Here is a 14,775-nt window from a genome sequence, read left to right as displayed (position 1 = left end):
GTTAGTTGTTAGCCTGTTTACTTAAGGATTCCACTTATCAGTTCGGTGACGTCATCATATCAAATGTGTATTTACGTAATTTCCATATTTTGGTTGGAAGCCCTCTAAAGTATGGTTGTACTTTACCAGTAAATACAACACTACAGCCATTTGCAACAGTTGCAGAGCTTCTATTGCGACAAAGGCAGAAATACCTCCAACATGCAGAAACATTCAACCACAGCATCCAATTAAACTGTGCCAAAGGAATGTCTTTCATTGGCAAGGGGGGGGGGCTACAGCACAGTCAGAGATGCTAACATTAAACTCCTGCAGGTTCTATCGATACTGTTATTGCATTATTTCACTGCATCAACCTACTTTACTATTGTTTATGAATATTCTCCATCATGTCCTAGGATTATATTTAGGCATACAGGCTCAGAGGCTGCAGCAGGCACATCTATCACTCCTTTAGCTACACCTATAGAACCCTTTATGAGGTTTGTTCCAATCCAATGCAAAATATTTGCACATATTTATAGTACAAATGCAAACAAAGCCATTTGTACTATATTCCCTAATCCAATGAGAATCAAAAAAAAAAATTTATAGAGAATCAAATTGATAAGAAATATCAATAATGAAACCAGAATTGCTAAATTCTTATCAATCCAAACTCCCTATTCATCACATGCCGAAGTTGGGGGGGTTAATGATGGAACTCAATGTTTGTTGGCTATTTATCTTTAGGTTTTCTCTCTTTGATCCATTGTATTTCAGCCCCACCCTTTTCCTAACCTTGATCAATATGTTTTGAGGCTTAAACCTGCCTAAACAATGGCATATGTAGAAGTCTTTCATGCCACAAACTGTGTCCTTTAAAGAGTCAATATGTGAGTGGAGAGAGACTATGTAGGTTTCTTTCTTAAAAACACACACATGAAGTCATACAAAACATACAAAAGGACCATAACCCACACATCCTCTTCCAAAGATCAATAAAGCATCTAAAACAACATTGTCTGTTTCTTTTGCACGCTGAAAGGCAAAGACTATAAATCAATCAAGTTCAGCTGGGTTTTACAACTGCATTGACAGCAGTATGGTCGACAAAAAGGCTAAATACACATCAGACACACAATAAAAGGGAAAGAACACTGACACGGCACAAAGAGCAACAAGGAAAAGATCACTGTGATTTACCAAGTAAATACATCATGTTTATTCAAATCTGAAAATGAAAAGGATGGTAGAAAAAAAACGATAAAATCTGGTTGTAATTATATATTACATATTATAATTTATGTAATTTATTGTCTAGTTCAAATTAAATAAATAAAATGTGCATAGAATAAATCATTTAATACAAACTGTAATGTAACACTGTTAGTTTTAATTTTCTGTATAGGTGCTGCTATAGAGTCCCTGCTGCACAACTCACTCAGACATTAGTCATGAGACAAAATTCTTAAAGCAATAAATACATCTCATCCACGTACAGACCATATAGTATCGGTCTTCACCATCTAGGGGATGTAATTTAATTTTGTTCACGCTTAGTTATATAGCAAAACCTGAGATTTCAATCTATGGTGGCAGAATATTGCATCTGCATTCCCCTGGGTTACGTAATACCATATTGTGTTGAGATGTTTATAAGTGTAATTTTAGACCATATCACTGAAATGGCTGTAGGAAATGGCTTAAAAATACCAGAAATGAAAACATCTATGGAAATGACAATATGCTCATAAATAACTTCAGTTAAAGAAAGGAGGTTGAGGATATGATGGAAACAAACACTGTACATACAAGGGATTAGGGTTAGGGTTAGGGTTAGGGATAGCAAAACAGTTTGAACTGTACAGAAGACTGGTCCATTCAATGAAGACAGGTCACTTTCTCCATGGACAATACTGTAAGTCTTCATCAGGGCAACAACAGTACAGCACAAAACATAAGTCAGAGCTTTTTAATATGAAAACATATATTTTGGATATATATATTGGAGAGGAAGAGAAGATGAACCTCCATAACAGTCCATAACATTACCAGACTGACCAATAAAACCATCATCTCCACCAACCTCATGGTACTGGATGGAAGAAGGATAGAATCAAAACTAAAAATGGTATATCCATGAAAGTTAAACTAAATAAAAGACTGGGACCAACAGAGAAACCATGGGAAACACGAGTTAAAATATTGCTGTTTGTTGCTTAATAATATTATCTGGCCTTGGCGGTGGTCTGCATTCTCTGATAGGCCTTTTCCACCAAATTAGTCCCTATTCTTGATCCGGTTCTTTTCAGGATTCTGAGAGCCTTGGTGCCGTCTAGTGAACCAGTCCACTTTTTCACAGATTGAGTGAATGACTATAATCAGAAATGCATCATTAGTGGAGGGTGTTTCACAAAACATGGTAACATATTACCTTATCTGGCTCTATTTTTTCCTGTCTCAATCCCTCGTTTTTTGTTTTTTGTTTTTCCTGTTTCTTCATTCTTGAGATTACTTTTCCTTTGATTCAGTTGATACAAAATGGACTTAAAATACTAGGTTTAGTCAGCATTTTCCTTTCTTTCTAACTGACACCTAACACCAGTACAAATTTCTGAATGGTTAAAATTTTGGTTGGTGAACCAGAACCAATTCTATGTTGGTGGAAAAGAAACATGATTGTACTTTAAAAACAGAAATGAAAGATATGCGGATATGAGCTCATGTTTGTTTACCCATTCTAACTCTTGATTAGAAAGGTTTTTCATTGTTTAGCCCTCTAACCCTCTTTAGCTTCTGCTCTTTGAATAGTCATCTGTAAAGAAGACTAATCAACTCAGTGCATCCTCATTGATGTTGCAATGATGAATGTATATGAAATATCTTGGATATAATGAGACAAACAGGGAATATAATTGACTAGTTATTGACTATAATGATACGCATTCACTTTACAATGACAATACCCCTCACATATATGACAAACAACTACTACATTAAAAGGAAAAAAACAAAACAAAACCCAGTACTGTAGTCCCTTGAGTGGGTGTTCTTTTACAGCCAATACAGCAGACTTGAAGCTATGTGCAACAGCTAACAAAAAGGCAAACTATACTGAGGAAAAAAAGCTGTGGAATCTTAATCACTTAATCTGCTGGTTAACTAAACAACATACAAGCCCAGCTTGAGCAAAAGAATGGGCAGTTATCAGAACCAAGGACAGCCAGTGTGAGTGGTTTTACTGTCCTGAAGGCGTGAAATGTGCTTTCATGTTGATGAACAGAAGAAGGCTCATTCAACAGCTGATGAATCGCTGAGGCGTCAATACACACATCTGACACAAACACACTTTTCACTCTTAACACACACTATACTTCCCATGCGACTGAGGACACATTTGGCACCAAATGCATCATTTACCAGTTAATTAAGTAAACAACAAGAAGTGTTAAATGATTGGTTTTAACATCAAAACATAATGCACTGTTAGAATCATCTTAGACGAAAAATATAATAGATAATAATAGATAATGATATTCCATCATAGATACACAATGATGAAAGCAAAAAGCAGAACTCAAATTGACCTGAAACTAATCAGTTTCTCTGAGTGGAGAGTGAAAATCTTGGGGGTCTGTCCTAATGTCTCCAGGCCAGAATCTCTATGACATAAAGTGGGAGTAATTTTTAATCCCCAAATGGGCAATTATCATTTACCATTCAGTTAGACAGAAGCAATAATCATCCCTTTAAAAAGATCATGTTAACCAATGGGTGTGAACATTTTTACCTCTTCACTGTTTGTAAATGTTGATTAAATTTGCATTATAAAGGCCGACTGTTCTGAAGGACTCTCACTCAGATCTAAATTTACATAATTTTACATTAAACTTGTACGTTTTTACATATTAAAGTGTATTTTTTTCCTGCACAGTGACTACACATTGACAGTCAGGAAAATGTCATGCTTTATGCTGAAAAATAAGTAGATAATGAGCATGAAAATGAACACAGAAAGCAAAGAAACAATGACCAAGTTTCAGATGATATGAAGGGTTACTTACAGGTTCTTGGGCTTCTTCTTCTTTGTCCCTTCGGGGCTGACCTCGCAGCTACAGGGGGATCCGGAGCTCAGCTGAGGGGAGAGGAAGGAGAGCACACACTGCATCATCCACCCTCCACAGAGTAATAAGGCCCCGTCACCTCATGGATAGACAGGAACTAACATTTGCTTCAACAGCCAATGATAACCGAGAGTAAACTACGAGTCCTCAGGTAGATAGGATGGTCCACAAAGTAAATCCAAACAAGCCAGACAATTCTTTCAGAGGTTTTGGCCTGAGTCTTGTTGCATCAGACTGAGTATAACTGTGTATATGCGGCAGATGGTGTCTGTAAACAGTATGTGTATGGGTTTATAAGAAAGCCAGGAAAGTCTCCGAGAGAGAGAGTGTGTGAAAGACTACGTCTGTTGTTTCTGCTGGCCTCCAACTGTGCCCTAGGTTTGAAGTGTTAAGCCAAGACCTGTGGTTTCACATTACAGTCTCTGCCAACCCACCATTTCCATTGGTTAAGAGAAAATGGGAAGTTGCTTCAGGGTGGGGAGGGGGTCAATCTCGACTAATCTGATGGCCTGAGGCTGCCCTATTGTATGTGTGTGTGTGAGAGAGAGAGGAGGCTCTAAATAATAAGCCATTGTATTACAGGAACACTCAGCAGAGTTAGATACAGGCCACAGCTGGTAACACATGGCATCTGTTCTTGTCTTTTCATGTTGACAGGATCCAAATTGAGTTTCAGCCTTCAGTGTGTCAGGATAGTTTGTGAATTGGAATCATTTTGGCCGTCCTCCATTTGTTCAAGGCTGTGGACGCTCCACCCAAAACCTTGCTTCTGAAAATTACTCATCCCTGTAAGTTGGCTGTAACATTTACAGTTTCCTCATTGAGGTTTAAATTCAGTCAGTCACAATAGATTCCCAATCTTGGGAAAAAATGTGATTCCTAGAAACTAGAACTACCCAATTTGAATCACAACTGCAATCACATATTTTGTGTCTAATGATATCTAAGATTCCGTCTAAGATTCGATGCCACCAATAGAGTGGCTCCCATTGGGCCTCCCCCATTACCAAATAAAAAGTCACTCACTGCTGATTTACACATAGTAAGTGTTAGCGGTAACATCCTGATTCAAGCCGACCACAGCTGTAGTTGTCCATCAAGACGTGACAAACATTTTTACAGTCAGCCTTAAAGGTTGCTGAGGGTGAGGGTTGAGTAAAGGTTACGATTCACTATGGACTATTTGTGATGACAGAAACTAGAATAAACAGTTAGAAGTGCATCACATAAATGAGTTTACTTGAAATCTGTAGATGATTGCATTCAATAAAGAGAAGTCATTTTATTTACTGATAAAGTCAGCCATAAGAGCAACAAATATGAGAGATAAAACATAAATGACTTAGTGTTATGTAAGAGGACTGGCAATCAGATATAAACCAAAACCAAGAGGATGGAGATTAGTCTTTTATAAAATCATATTTACTGATCAAATAATGACCTCCAAGGAGGTTATATGAACGCCCAAATTAAATGTTATTTAATCTGATGCATTTTCAGCACTGCTCTTTATGCACTGTGTTAGACCAGTCCAAAAATATTAGCCCTTTAGTCCCCGATGTGTCTGTGGTGCCAGTTCTGAATTTATGATTTATTTCAAATATTCATAAAGATTCAACCGTTTGCTCAAGAGGAAAATTTAAAAAACGTGCTGATAGAATAGACCTTGTTCTTTCCATAGACATCTGAGCATGCTCAGTGCAAACCCCTCGGTTGCCTGTGTAATGGGAGCAAAACACAGAGCAATGAGTGAGATCGACTCGCTCTTAAATTAGACAGTTTGGGCTGTTCTTACACCGGTTTTCTTAGTGTTTTTTTGTTTTTACTGTTGTTTGCAGTGTTATCGTGATTTTTATTAGTATTTTTTTACTGTGTTTTTTTCTGAGTTTTGACTGTGTTACTACTTTTTGGAGTTCACAGTGGCTTTTATGTCACTTCTACAGACACAAATTCACAGCCGCCTGTTTCATTGAAATTATGTCTCAGGGGTTAAAGGTTTAATGGGATACTATGGTGAGACATCCAGTTAAACTTTTGAAAAGCACCTTTAGGGAGTTTTATCCTGTTCTTTTATTGGTAGTGATATAGAAAAAAAAAATTATAAATGACAGCAAAGAGTTGGTGACAATCAGTACTGGAAAAATCCTATTTGCATCGAAGATTCGCATTAAAAAACACGGGAAGGTACGTCCTATGCTCAGGTTATCCATAAATAAGACTCAAGAATCAAAGCTACGTTTACAATATCCTCACAGGCTGCGACTGTACAGAAACTCATCCACAGCCCACATTATATGAAGTGTGCACTGATGTGTTCAAAGCTTTTTTTAACTCAAGTAGCCTTTGACTGTAAAAGGTACACGAGTGTACGTTATGTAGGAGCTCCCTAAAAATATCTGCAGTGCAAGAACAAAATATTTTTAGTTTGATGGCCACAAAGACTTGTCAAACTGTACAGTGACTGGTTGTCTACTTTGTTTTCCATGACATTCAGTAGGCTTGGTATATATTTGCAGCTAATGTGTTTTTTTTCAAGCCTCTGGAGACCTAAATACACAATAGGTTTTTAAATATGTAATTTATTCACTTTTAGATACAGTTAAGGTATGTATAGTACATAACTGTCACTTGTTAGTCTGTTATTAGACTATATTTAAGATTAATAAACTACTTAGCACCTTTAACCCATAAACATCCAAACATCTACTGCCGACCAAAACCATTTACTGATGTAAAATGTCTAATACCTCGATCCAATACATGTAAATAACTGGTGTTTGTCATCTTTTCATGGTCATCAGATATGACATTCAGAGGCTCCGTAGTGAACGTGGAAACACTGTCATCATCTACAACACTGATTCACCAGTAAAACCCGTGGAGTTTGACAAATCACAGTGGATGGAGACACTTGTTTTATGTTCAGTTAATGATATATTTTGTTGAAAAAGTCTCTTAAACTTTGATCTGATTTGATCAAATAATCTTTGAATTTACTCTGAGCTTTTATGAACATTGACATGATCAGAAAATTAAACACAGGAAAGTATGATTTATACTGAAAAATGCAGAGGATAATATTATTTATGAATATACAAATAAATTTATCAATGAAATAGAATAAATGAATTTTTAAAAAATGAATAAATATAAATATTATAAATGGTGATACCCACTTGGGAAAGATAAAAAAAGAAAAAAAATATTTGGAAGTTGTGACCATTTTAAGGGTTAAACCCAGTGGTCTTGGTGTAGCTAGCGTTACTAGCTAACAGCAAGTAATGCAACCCATAACTTGTGTTTTTCCAACCTTCTACCGGTGAAAATGCACTTCCTACCCGTGAACTCGAAATAGATCGATGTACTCCCAGTTCCTAGTTCTGACGTCACATAGCAATGGCAGCCCCCATGGATGCGGTGTTTATGCAGATTGTTTATTAAAACAAGGTATTGCTCTGACATTTATCTGCAAATGTTCTGGATAATCAGCAGCTACTCTAGCGTTAGCTAGTTTTCAGTCTATTGAGTGCAAGAATAAATTAATAAGAGATACGTATCCAAATATACAAATGGCTTGACATAAAAGGTATAACAGCTTCTCTTGCCTTACGCGCCGTTTTTACTCCTCTGTTTCCCTCAAATAACCAAGGAATAAGCACCTTTAACGATAGAAATGATTATAAATGTACATAACAAAGAGTCCGACATGCTGCTTTGTTTACATCTAGCTACCACACTTCCTTGCACTCAAACAGTTTGGCTTGACTTGCCTGGAATGCTACAAAGTCGTGAGTCGTGGTTTGAGGTCGTGACTTATGGGCTCAAAAAACGGCCTGGAACGCAGCATAAATCAAAATGTGATCTGCCATATTTTCACATAATTGGTTCAAACTATAGGTTTTTAAAAAGTAGTGAATGAATGCGTGAATGTTCTTCTGTGGATGTTCAATGAGACACTCATGGTTGATATCATAAATAGATTTTAAGTATTTCATGCCAAATTACCAGAAGCTTTTAGTTGAAACATTCAATGTGCATAGGCTATTCCTGCATGATTCAACCCAGCGGACACAGAATAAAGTAATACTATTCATGTATGTATGCGTGTATTTGTTCGTGTTGTCCCAGGGACAAAGGTGTGTCAGTGAAGGTAGGTACAGCTGTGTTTAGCCTCCAAACATGTCATAGACTGCATTAGCTGTATCTCTGGCAATAGCCTGACTATGTGTTTTTTGCTGCTTAGAACAGAATGCTATCATATGTTAAAATATAGAAAAATAATGTTCAATTGAATTAATTAATTCTTTTGAATGATTCGTTCATGAATTGGCCATCACGAGTCAGTTAATTTTACAGAGTCAAACTAAAGCTACAAATTCATTCATTATACAACATGGAGCACCAGTCTCCAGGGCATGCTTATTATTCGTAACCAAATTCCAACAAGGTACAGTCTCTGTCCACAATAAACCATTTTCTTCCAGCAAACTGAAGTTACCTTTAAGACAAATGCAGGTCTTATGAGATCTTTTGAGCATGGATTTAGTTACCGACGTCATAAGAAACGTATCGTTAACCTCATAGCATAAATGCCAAAGCCAGACATTTAGGGATGCACCGAAACCACTTTTTTCCAGACCGAGTACAAGTACGAGTACTTACATTTGAGTACTTGCCGATACCAAGTACCGATACAAGTACTTAATAATCCCATTCCAGTTCTTAGTTCCTTTTGTAAATGTGCTTTATTGTCATTGTCATTAGTCTGACTGGAACAAAGTGCTGCTACTGACATTGTGTTGGAATGAGCGTTTCTCAATTAATCCACCAGGGGGCGCTGCTCTTAATTAACCATACCGGACAAATACCACGAAGAAGAGTGAAGTTTTTTGAGAAGTAGAAAGTCAGTAATAACAAACATGGAGACGACAGAGGTAACCCTAATGTGATACTAATATTGCAGCGTTTTTGCTAGTAAGGTTTAAAAGCTTAGCTTAAGCAGGTAGAGAAAAGAGAAATGAGGGATAAGTTTCACTTCCGTTTTCACTTCCGCTGGCAGTGGTCTGCACCGCTCCGTACCCCCGGCCCAGCCCTGGGTAGCTGTCATAAATCTGTCAGTAGTTTTTCTCTAACTCACACAGTCGCTCTTTGAACAGATCCTCTACCTCCACAGTTACCGCTGGTATTCTCTGTCTGGGTACGCATCCGCCAGCACCTGGAAAACGGATGGAATGTACACAGAGGACGGACAGAACGCTGCGTCCGTATCTGTCTGTGTCTTTAATGTTACTTGCAGTCAGCGTTACATTTATCACTGTCATTTATTTTGAAAAATCTCCATACTCTTCACACTCCCCACACATTATTCCACCACCGTGTACCTGCTGCACTGAACTGTGAATGTCACACAGCCGTAAGTGGTATCGGTGCATTTGTATCGGATTACTTTTACGAGTACGACTATGAGTACACACACTGAGTACTGGAGCTGATGCCCGATAGTGGTATCGAATCGGTGCATCCCTACATACATCATATGGACAAAAGTATTAGGACACATTGAATTCAGGTGTTTCTTTTCTAAAAGAGATCTGGGATACAAAACAATAATGATAAATGTCATAATATAGTTTTATATTGTGATAAATATCACATTGATTATTACCCCACCCCCAAAGGGGAGGCAAGGGGTATTGTTTTTGGTTCAGTTTGTTTTTTTGTTTTCACTTAATCAGCAAAACTATTGGTTCAATTCATACCAAATTGGGTTTATAGATTGCCAGTGACCCAGAATAGATGTCATTACATTTTGGGAAAGGTAGGTCAAAGTTCAAATTTGTTCTGATTTAGAAAATAATCTTCCCATTTTCTTATAATGGGCAAAATACATGTGAGGGGCGGGGTTTGTTGTGGCTGGCACCACTTATTAATATTGATGTTTACATGTCAATTCAGCATGAACGGTACATGTTACAAGCTGTAGCCATGGTGTGTCCTAATATTTTGTCCATATAGTTTATAAACATCAATATTTCCTTTAAAGTTTAACGGGAAATTCTTCTTCCTAAGTGAGATGTGAAGAAAGTAGATGGTTAGCTGTGGTAGAAAATTATTATTTACAGTCAGAGCACAGAAAATACTTTTAGAAATTTAGAGGTAGAAAATTTAAAATCATAGTCATGAATAAAAAAAAACAAACAAAAACAAAATCAATGTTAAGAGAAACTAAGTAAAAAACATCTTTGAGGCATTTTGGAAGCAAAGATAACAATTTAAACTAAATGAACCAATGAAATGATATTTATCACAATATAAAACTACATTATGACATTTATTATTATTGTTTTGTATCCCAGACCCATGTTAGAAAAGAGACACCCGAATTCAACATGTCCTAATACTTTTGTCCATATTGTGTATGACTTTGGCAATTATGCTATGAGGCTAACAATATATAAGAAATCAAATTACCAATAACAGTACAGAATTCCTGGTGGAGTTATTAGCGAGGCTTTCCCCTGAAAAGGCAGAAAGCAATTCCAAAAAACAAGGCAGATTTTTGCCCATTCCAAAGGTTCCATCTGTCTTCATACAGCCCCCAGGACAATATTATTCAGACGTACAAAGAGAACAAATTACGCTGTGTAGCCGTTGAAAATTGGAGGGGGTTTGTCTGCTTGTCAAGTCGGTCTCTTTGCAACTAGCTGCCGGCATGTGGAGTGGATGCTCATTCACACCGGGCTGCTATATGCCAGTAAGATGAGATCCACAAGGATACACACACTGCAAGAGGAATGAGCCTGCTTTCTTCCACAGCTTCCATTAGTGAATGGAAGTGGCTTATTGAAACCCTTAATAGTGAAATATACCTTAATATCCACTTCCACAGTAAAAAAAAACATGCTGATAAGGTGGGAGATAAAGCCATTATAAACAGACTTTAAAATGCTTTTGAAAGGCATTTATTTCTCATGGCTGTCTTCCTATCACGTATGCACTCAACCACAGCTCCATATCTCTTGTCTATGTCCGATAGCAGGACAACAAATCACCATACATAGCTGCAACTTGTCTGTAAAATGTTGGATATGATAACACTACACACCTACACATTAATTAAATTCATCACAAGTTGGCTTTATGGACAAATTGTAACCTACTTAACACTAAATAACAGGTCATTAATACCTGACAACTACACAACTATACCCAAACAGGCCTGATATATATTATGTTTAAATTAGTGCTGTCAAATGATTAAAATTTTTAAACACATTAATCACAGGGTTGCTGTGGATTAATTTTGATTAGTCACGATTAAATATCCTTCATTTTTAATCTATATTAATTGCGTTTCATTTTCCATGAGCAAACAGACTCATGAAAGAAGGGAATATATATGCACTAAAAAACATGTTTATTAAACACCTTCAACAGTTTCAACAAAACAACTTGAAAGAGCTGTTCTGTCCTGTTACCCTTGGCCACACTTGTTGCAGTGTATTGTCATCAGTTAGTCGTCTGTCTGTCCAGCCATATGACCGTCCGTCTGTCCATCCGTCCATCTGTCCAAAAACTTTGACATGCACAGATAAGTCAGGCCACTGGGGGCAGTAGTGCACCTGATAAGTCAGACCGAGGGTTTTCAAGTGCGTGTATGATATGTTTTATTTTTGTAGTCATATTTCCATCCAGAGGGTCAATGTGCTGTTTAGTGTCTTCCATCTTTATCGGTTGGTTCTGCTGCCTGTCACTCCTGGATCAACTGCCCATTTGCGCATGCGCAACGGTAACTTTACTTGGACAAACTGTGCGAAATGCGTTTGCAGAGACGTTCAGAGTCATTCTGCGCTGCAGATGGGTTAATTACATTAAAATTTTTAAAGAGATTAATCATGATGATGGATTAATCTGCATTAACACGTTGATTCTGACAGCCCTAGTTTAAACTACTCTGTATACTGTTGGGTTCCACTTATGAAGGGTTGTAAAATTATAAGATTAATCTTGAAGGAAAGCAGAGGCAGGAGCAGTTTAGACTTCCACTGAACACTCTGAGTGTCCTTCAGTTTGTACTCACAGTGCAATCATCTAGACTGTGCTGTAAATGACAAATGCTTATTTACACTGCTTTTAACTGCCATTTGGAAACCAAGAGTCTGCATCTTGGTGGTGAACAAGTTATTTTAGCTAAAGGGCAGAACTGGGGAAAACTAAAGTGAACAGTGTTGCCAACTCAAAAGTATCTATCAGTGAAAGTATCTGTTGTCTGTCCTAAAAGTTGCTAGAAGTTGCTAAATGATGTCATCATCTAATTTGCATAATTATAAATGTGCATGTAATTGTAATGAACAATGTAGGAGGGAGGAATAATAGTGTGGCAGAGACAAAAAGTGAGTACAAAAACATCCTAAATATGTTTAAAACTAGAAATGAATTATACTCTGCCAACTCTTGTTTTTTTTTTTTTTTTTTAATGTTCCAATTCCAACCTTCCGCCTTCATCTGGCCTAGGGGACCGGATAAAGTGACCCAAAAGAGACACCCTGGAGGAGTTACTTAGGTTAGTTATTTATTTGTTTGTTTGTTTTTAATCTTCCTTTTCTTCCGTTTGGTTTTTAACCTTACGGTCCACTTGAGAAACTATAAGTCACAGTAAAACATGAACATTTGTAATTTTCAGTCTACATTAAATAATCTAAATGGACAAAAAAGAGACAATAGAGAAAACTGTCAATATCAGTTGGAGCGATTTATATTCAGCGCAGATATGATCTGCACTTTCACATTGGAGTTTCCAAAAGTCTTCAATAACAACAGAAAAAATTGATAGATTTGTCATTAGTTGTTTTCTGTAGTCTCTAGAGAGTCTCTAGAGGGGTCTGAAAAATCACTAAATATACCAACAAAATGACTAAGTTGTCAACACTGACGTTTACAGCTAGGCAGACAGGTTTGGTGTTTCTGTCTGTGACAGAAAATCATTTGGTGTCATTTAGAGGGAAAATGTGTGTGTCTGAGTCCCTTCACAAAAAGCTTCCAAAGCTGCTAAAAGCTTCCAAATGAATTTTCAAAGCAGCTAAATCGGTTGCTAGATGCTTTTTGAAAAAAAAAAAAAAAAAAGCCAGAGTAGTGTGAAAAGTTGCTAAATCTAGCAACAAAACTGCTAAATTGGCATCAGCGATGCTGTGGGAAGTTTATTACTGTGGTAAACTTCAAACATTTAGACATTTGGCCGTCTTGTCAGTATGATAAACTAACCATAACTAAAGATTAAAGGAGTGATATTTTGCTTTTTTTTTATTTTTTAAATGGAATTATGCATTTTAAAACATTTCCCTGTGGTCTACATAAACGATAAATGTTATACTTGGATCTGAATTCTTCAGTAATTCAACTCCACAGGTCCATCTTCAACCCTTTTTCTGAGTAATGACACCAGGAAGCTTGTTTTGAACACTGGCCCTTTAAATACACATGACCTACTTCAGGCCCCACCCCTCCAAGTTGTTGGCTGTGCTGCTCTGTCCCGTTCAACCAACAACTGAACATTTTAGGTAATTGGCCCAAAGTTTGGACATATTTTCAGTATGGACTACAACCGCTGCTGGTGGCAAACAATTATAGTGTACTCTGAGAAATGCTCGTTGGAAGTCTTGACCTTATATGTGCAAATGTCGTGACATAACTAGACATAACAAATTATGCAGGAATTAAAACGGGTTCTAGAAATCCGCTCGATTTTTGCCAAAATGATAAAGATAGCTTTGCAGCACCTGGAGGGTTCTATTAGGGTTCACAAACACACAAATAAGTGCACCAAAGACTAATAAAAGTGGGTTTAGCAAAATATGACCCCTTTAAGGAAAAACTATTCATTCAACAAACAGAACCCCTGTGACGATTTAGTGACATATGCAGAGTGTACCCAGCCTTCACTAGTATAGGCTCGAGCACCTCCCTAGGACTAAAGTACAACACGATAGACACCCAAGCCTTCTAGTAGATCTGAAACAGTCTAAAGATGGATCATCAATACTGGGACTAGTCCAGCCATGGCTTCAAATACAGTAATATTCTTACTATTTTAAGAAAGAAGCTCAATGCAAATATGTATGAACTTCATGGAGCCTGCCTCCAATGGCAGTCAGTGGAATTACACTTTAAGATACTACCACATTAGCTACACACACTGACTTTTTAATCACAATTTCTAAATTGGACTATTTAGGATGCTACTTGACAGAGCCAGTCCAGTTATTTCCACCGAGCCAAGTGGCTGTGAGTTCATCACCACAGTCGCCCAAAAATGACTCACAACTGACCTTCTTATCTGGAAAAAAATCAAATAAGTGTACATCCAAAAATGTCAAAACTATTCCTGTAATATACACTTCTTATTTTGTATTCTTCAGTGTTTTCTCTCTGGCTGTCAATTTCCACCAGCCCCCCCTCCCCAAAAAACACAGACACACACACAGAGAGACCGCCTGGCAATGGTCAGTGGAGCATAAAAAGTCAGTCTTTTCTAAAAATAGCTCTGTTGTGTGTGTTTTTAGTGCGTGTGCGTGTGTGTGTGTGTGTGTGCTCATGTGCAAAGACGGCCACATGCTTCACTGAAGACAGTAAGAAAACACAGAATCTGCCAAAGACCACACAGTGCTGTAGC

The 14,775-nt window shown here is 37.3% G+C and overlaps 1 protein-coding gene across 3 annotated transcripts in view; it reads right to left on the bottom strand.

Moving 5' to 3' along the window:
* The window catches only part of rgs3a (regulator of G protein signaling 3a), a 254,786-nt gene that overhangs the window by 14,548 nt on the left and 225,463 nt on the right, over nucleotides 1-14,775 (bottom strand). For all 3 annotated transcript variants that reach the window (XM_030148618.1, XM_030148616.1, XM_030148617.1), the window contains one exon: nucleotides 4,047-4,117. In XM_030148618.1, coding sequence (XP_030004478.1) covers nucleotides 4,047-4,117 — 71 coding nt within the window. The remainder of the gene's footprint in view (nucleotides 1-4,046; nucleotides 4,118-14,775) is intronic.

This window comes from Sphaeramia orbicularis, chromosome 12 (genome assembly GCF_902148855.1).
Source record: "Sphaeramia orbicularis chromosome 12, fSphaOr1.1, whole genome shotgun sequence".
In the NCBI taxonomy this organism is placed as follows: domain Eukaryota; kingdom Metazoa; phylum Chordata; class Actinopteri; order Kurtiformes; family Apogonidae; genus Sphaeramia; species Sphaeramia orbicularis.
Note: the sequence above shows the minus strand (reverse complement) of the source record. Positions and strands in the feature narration are given on the sequence as shown.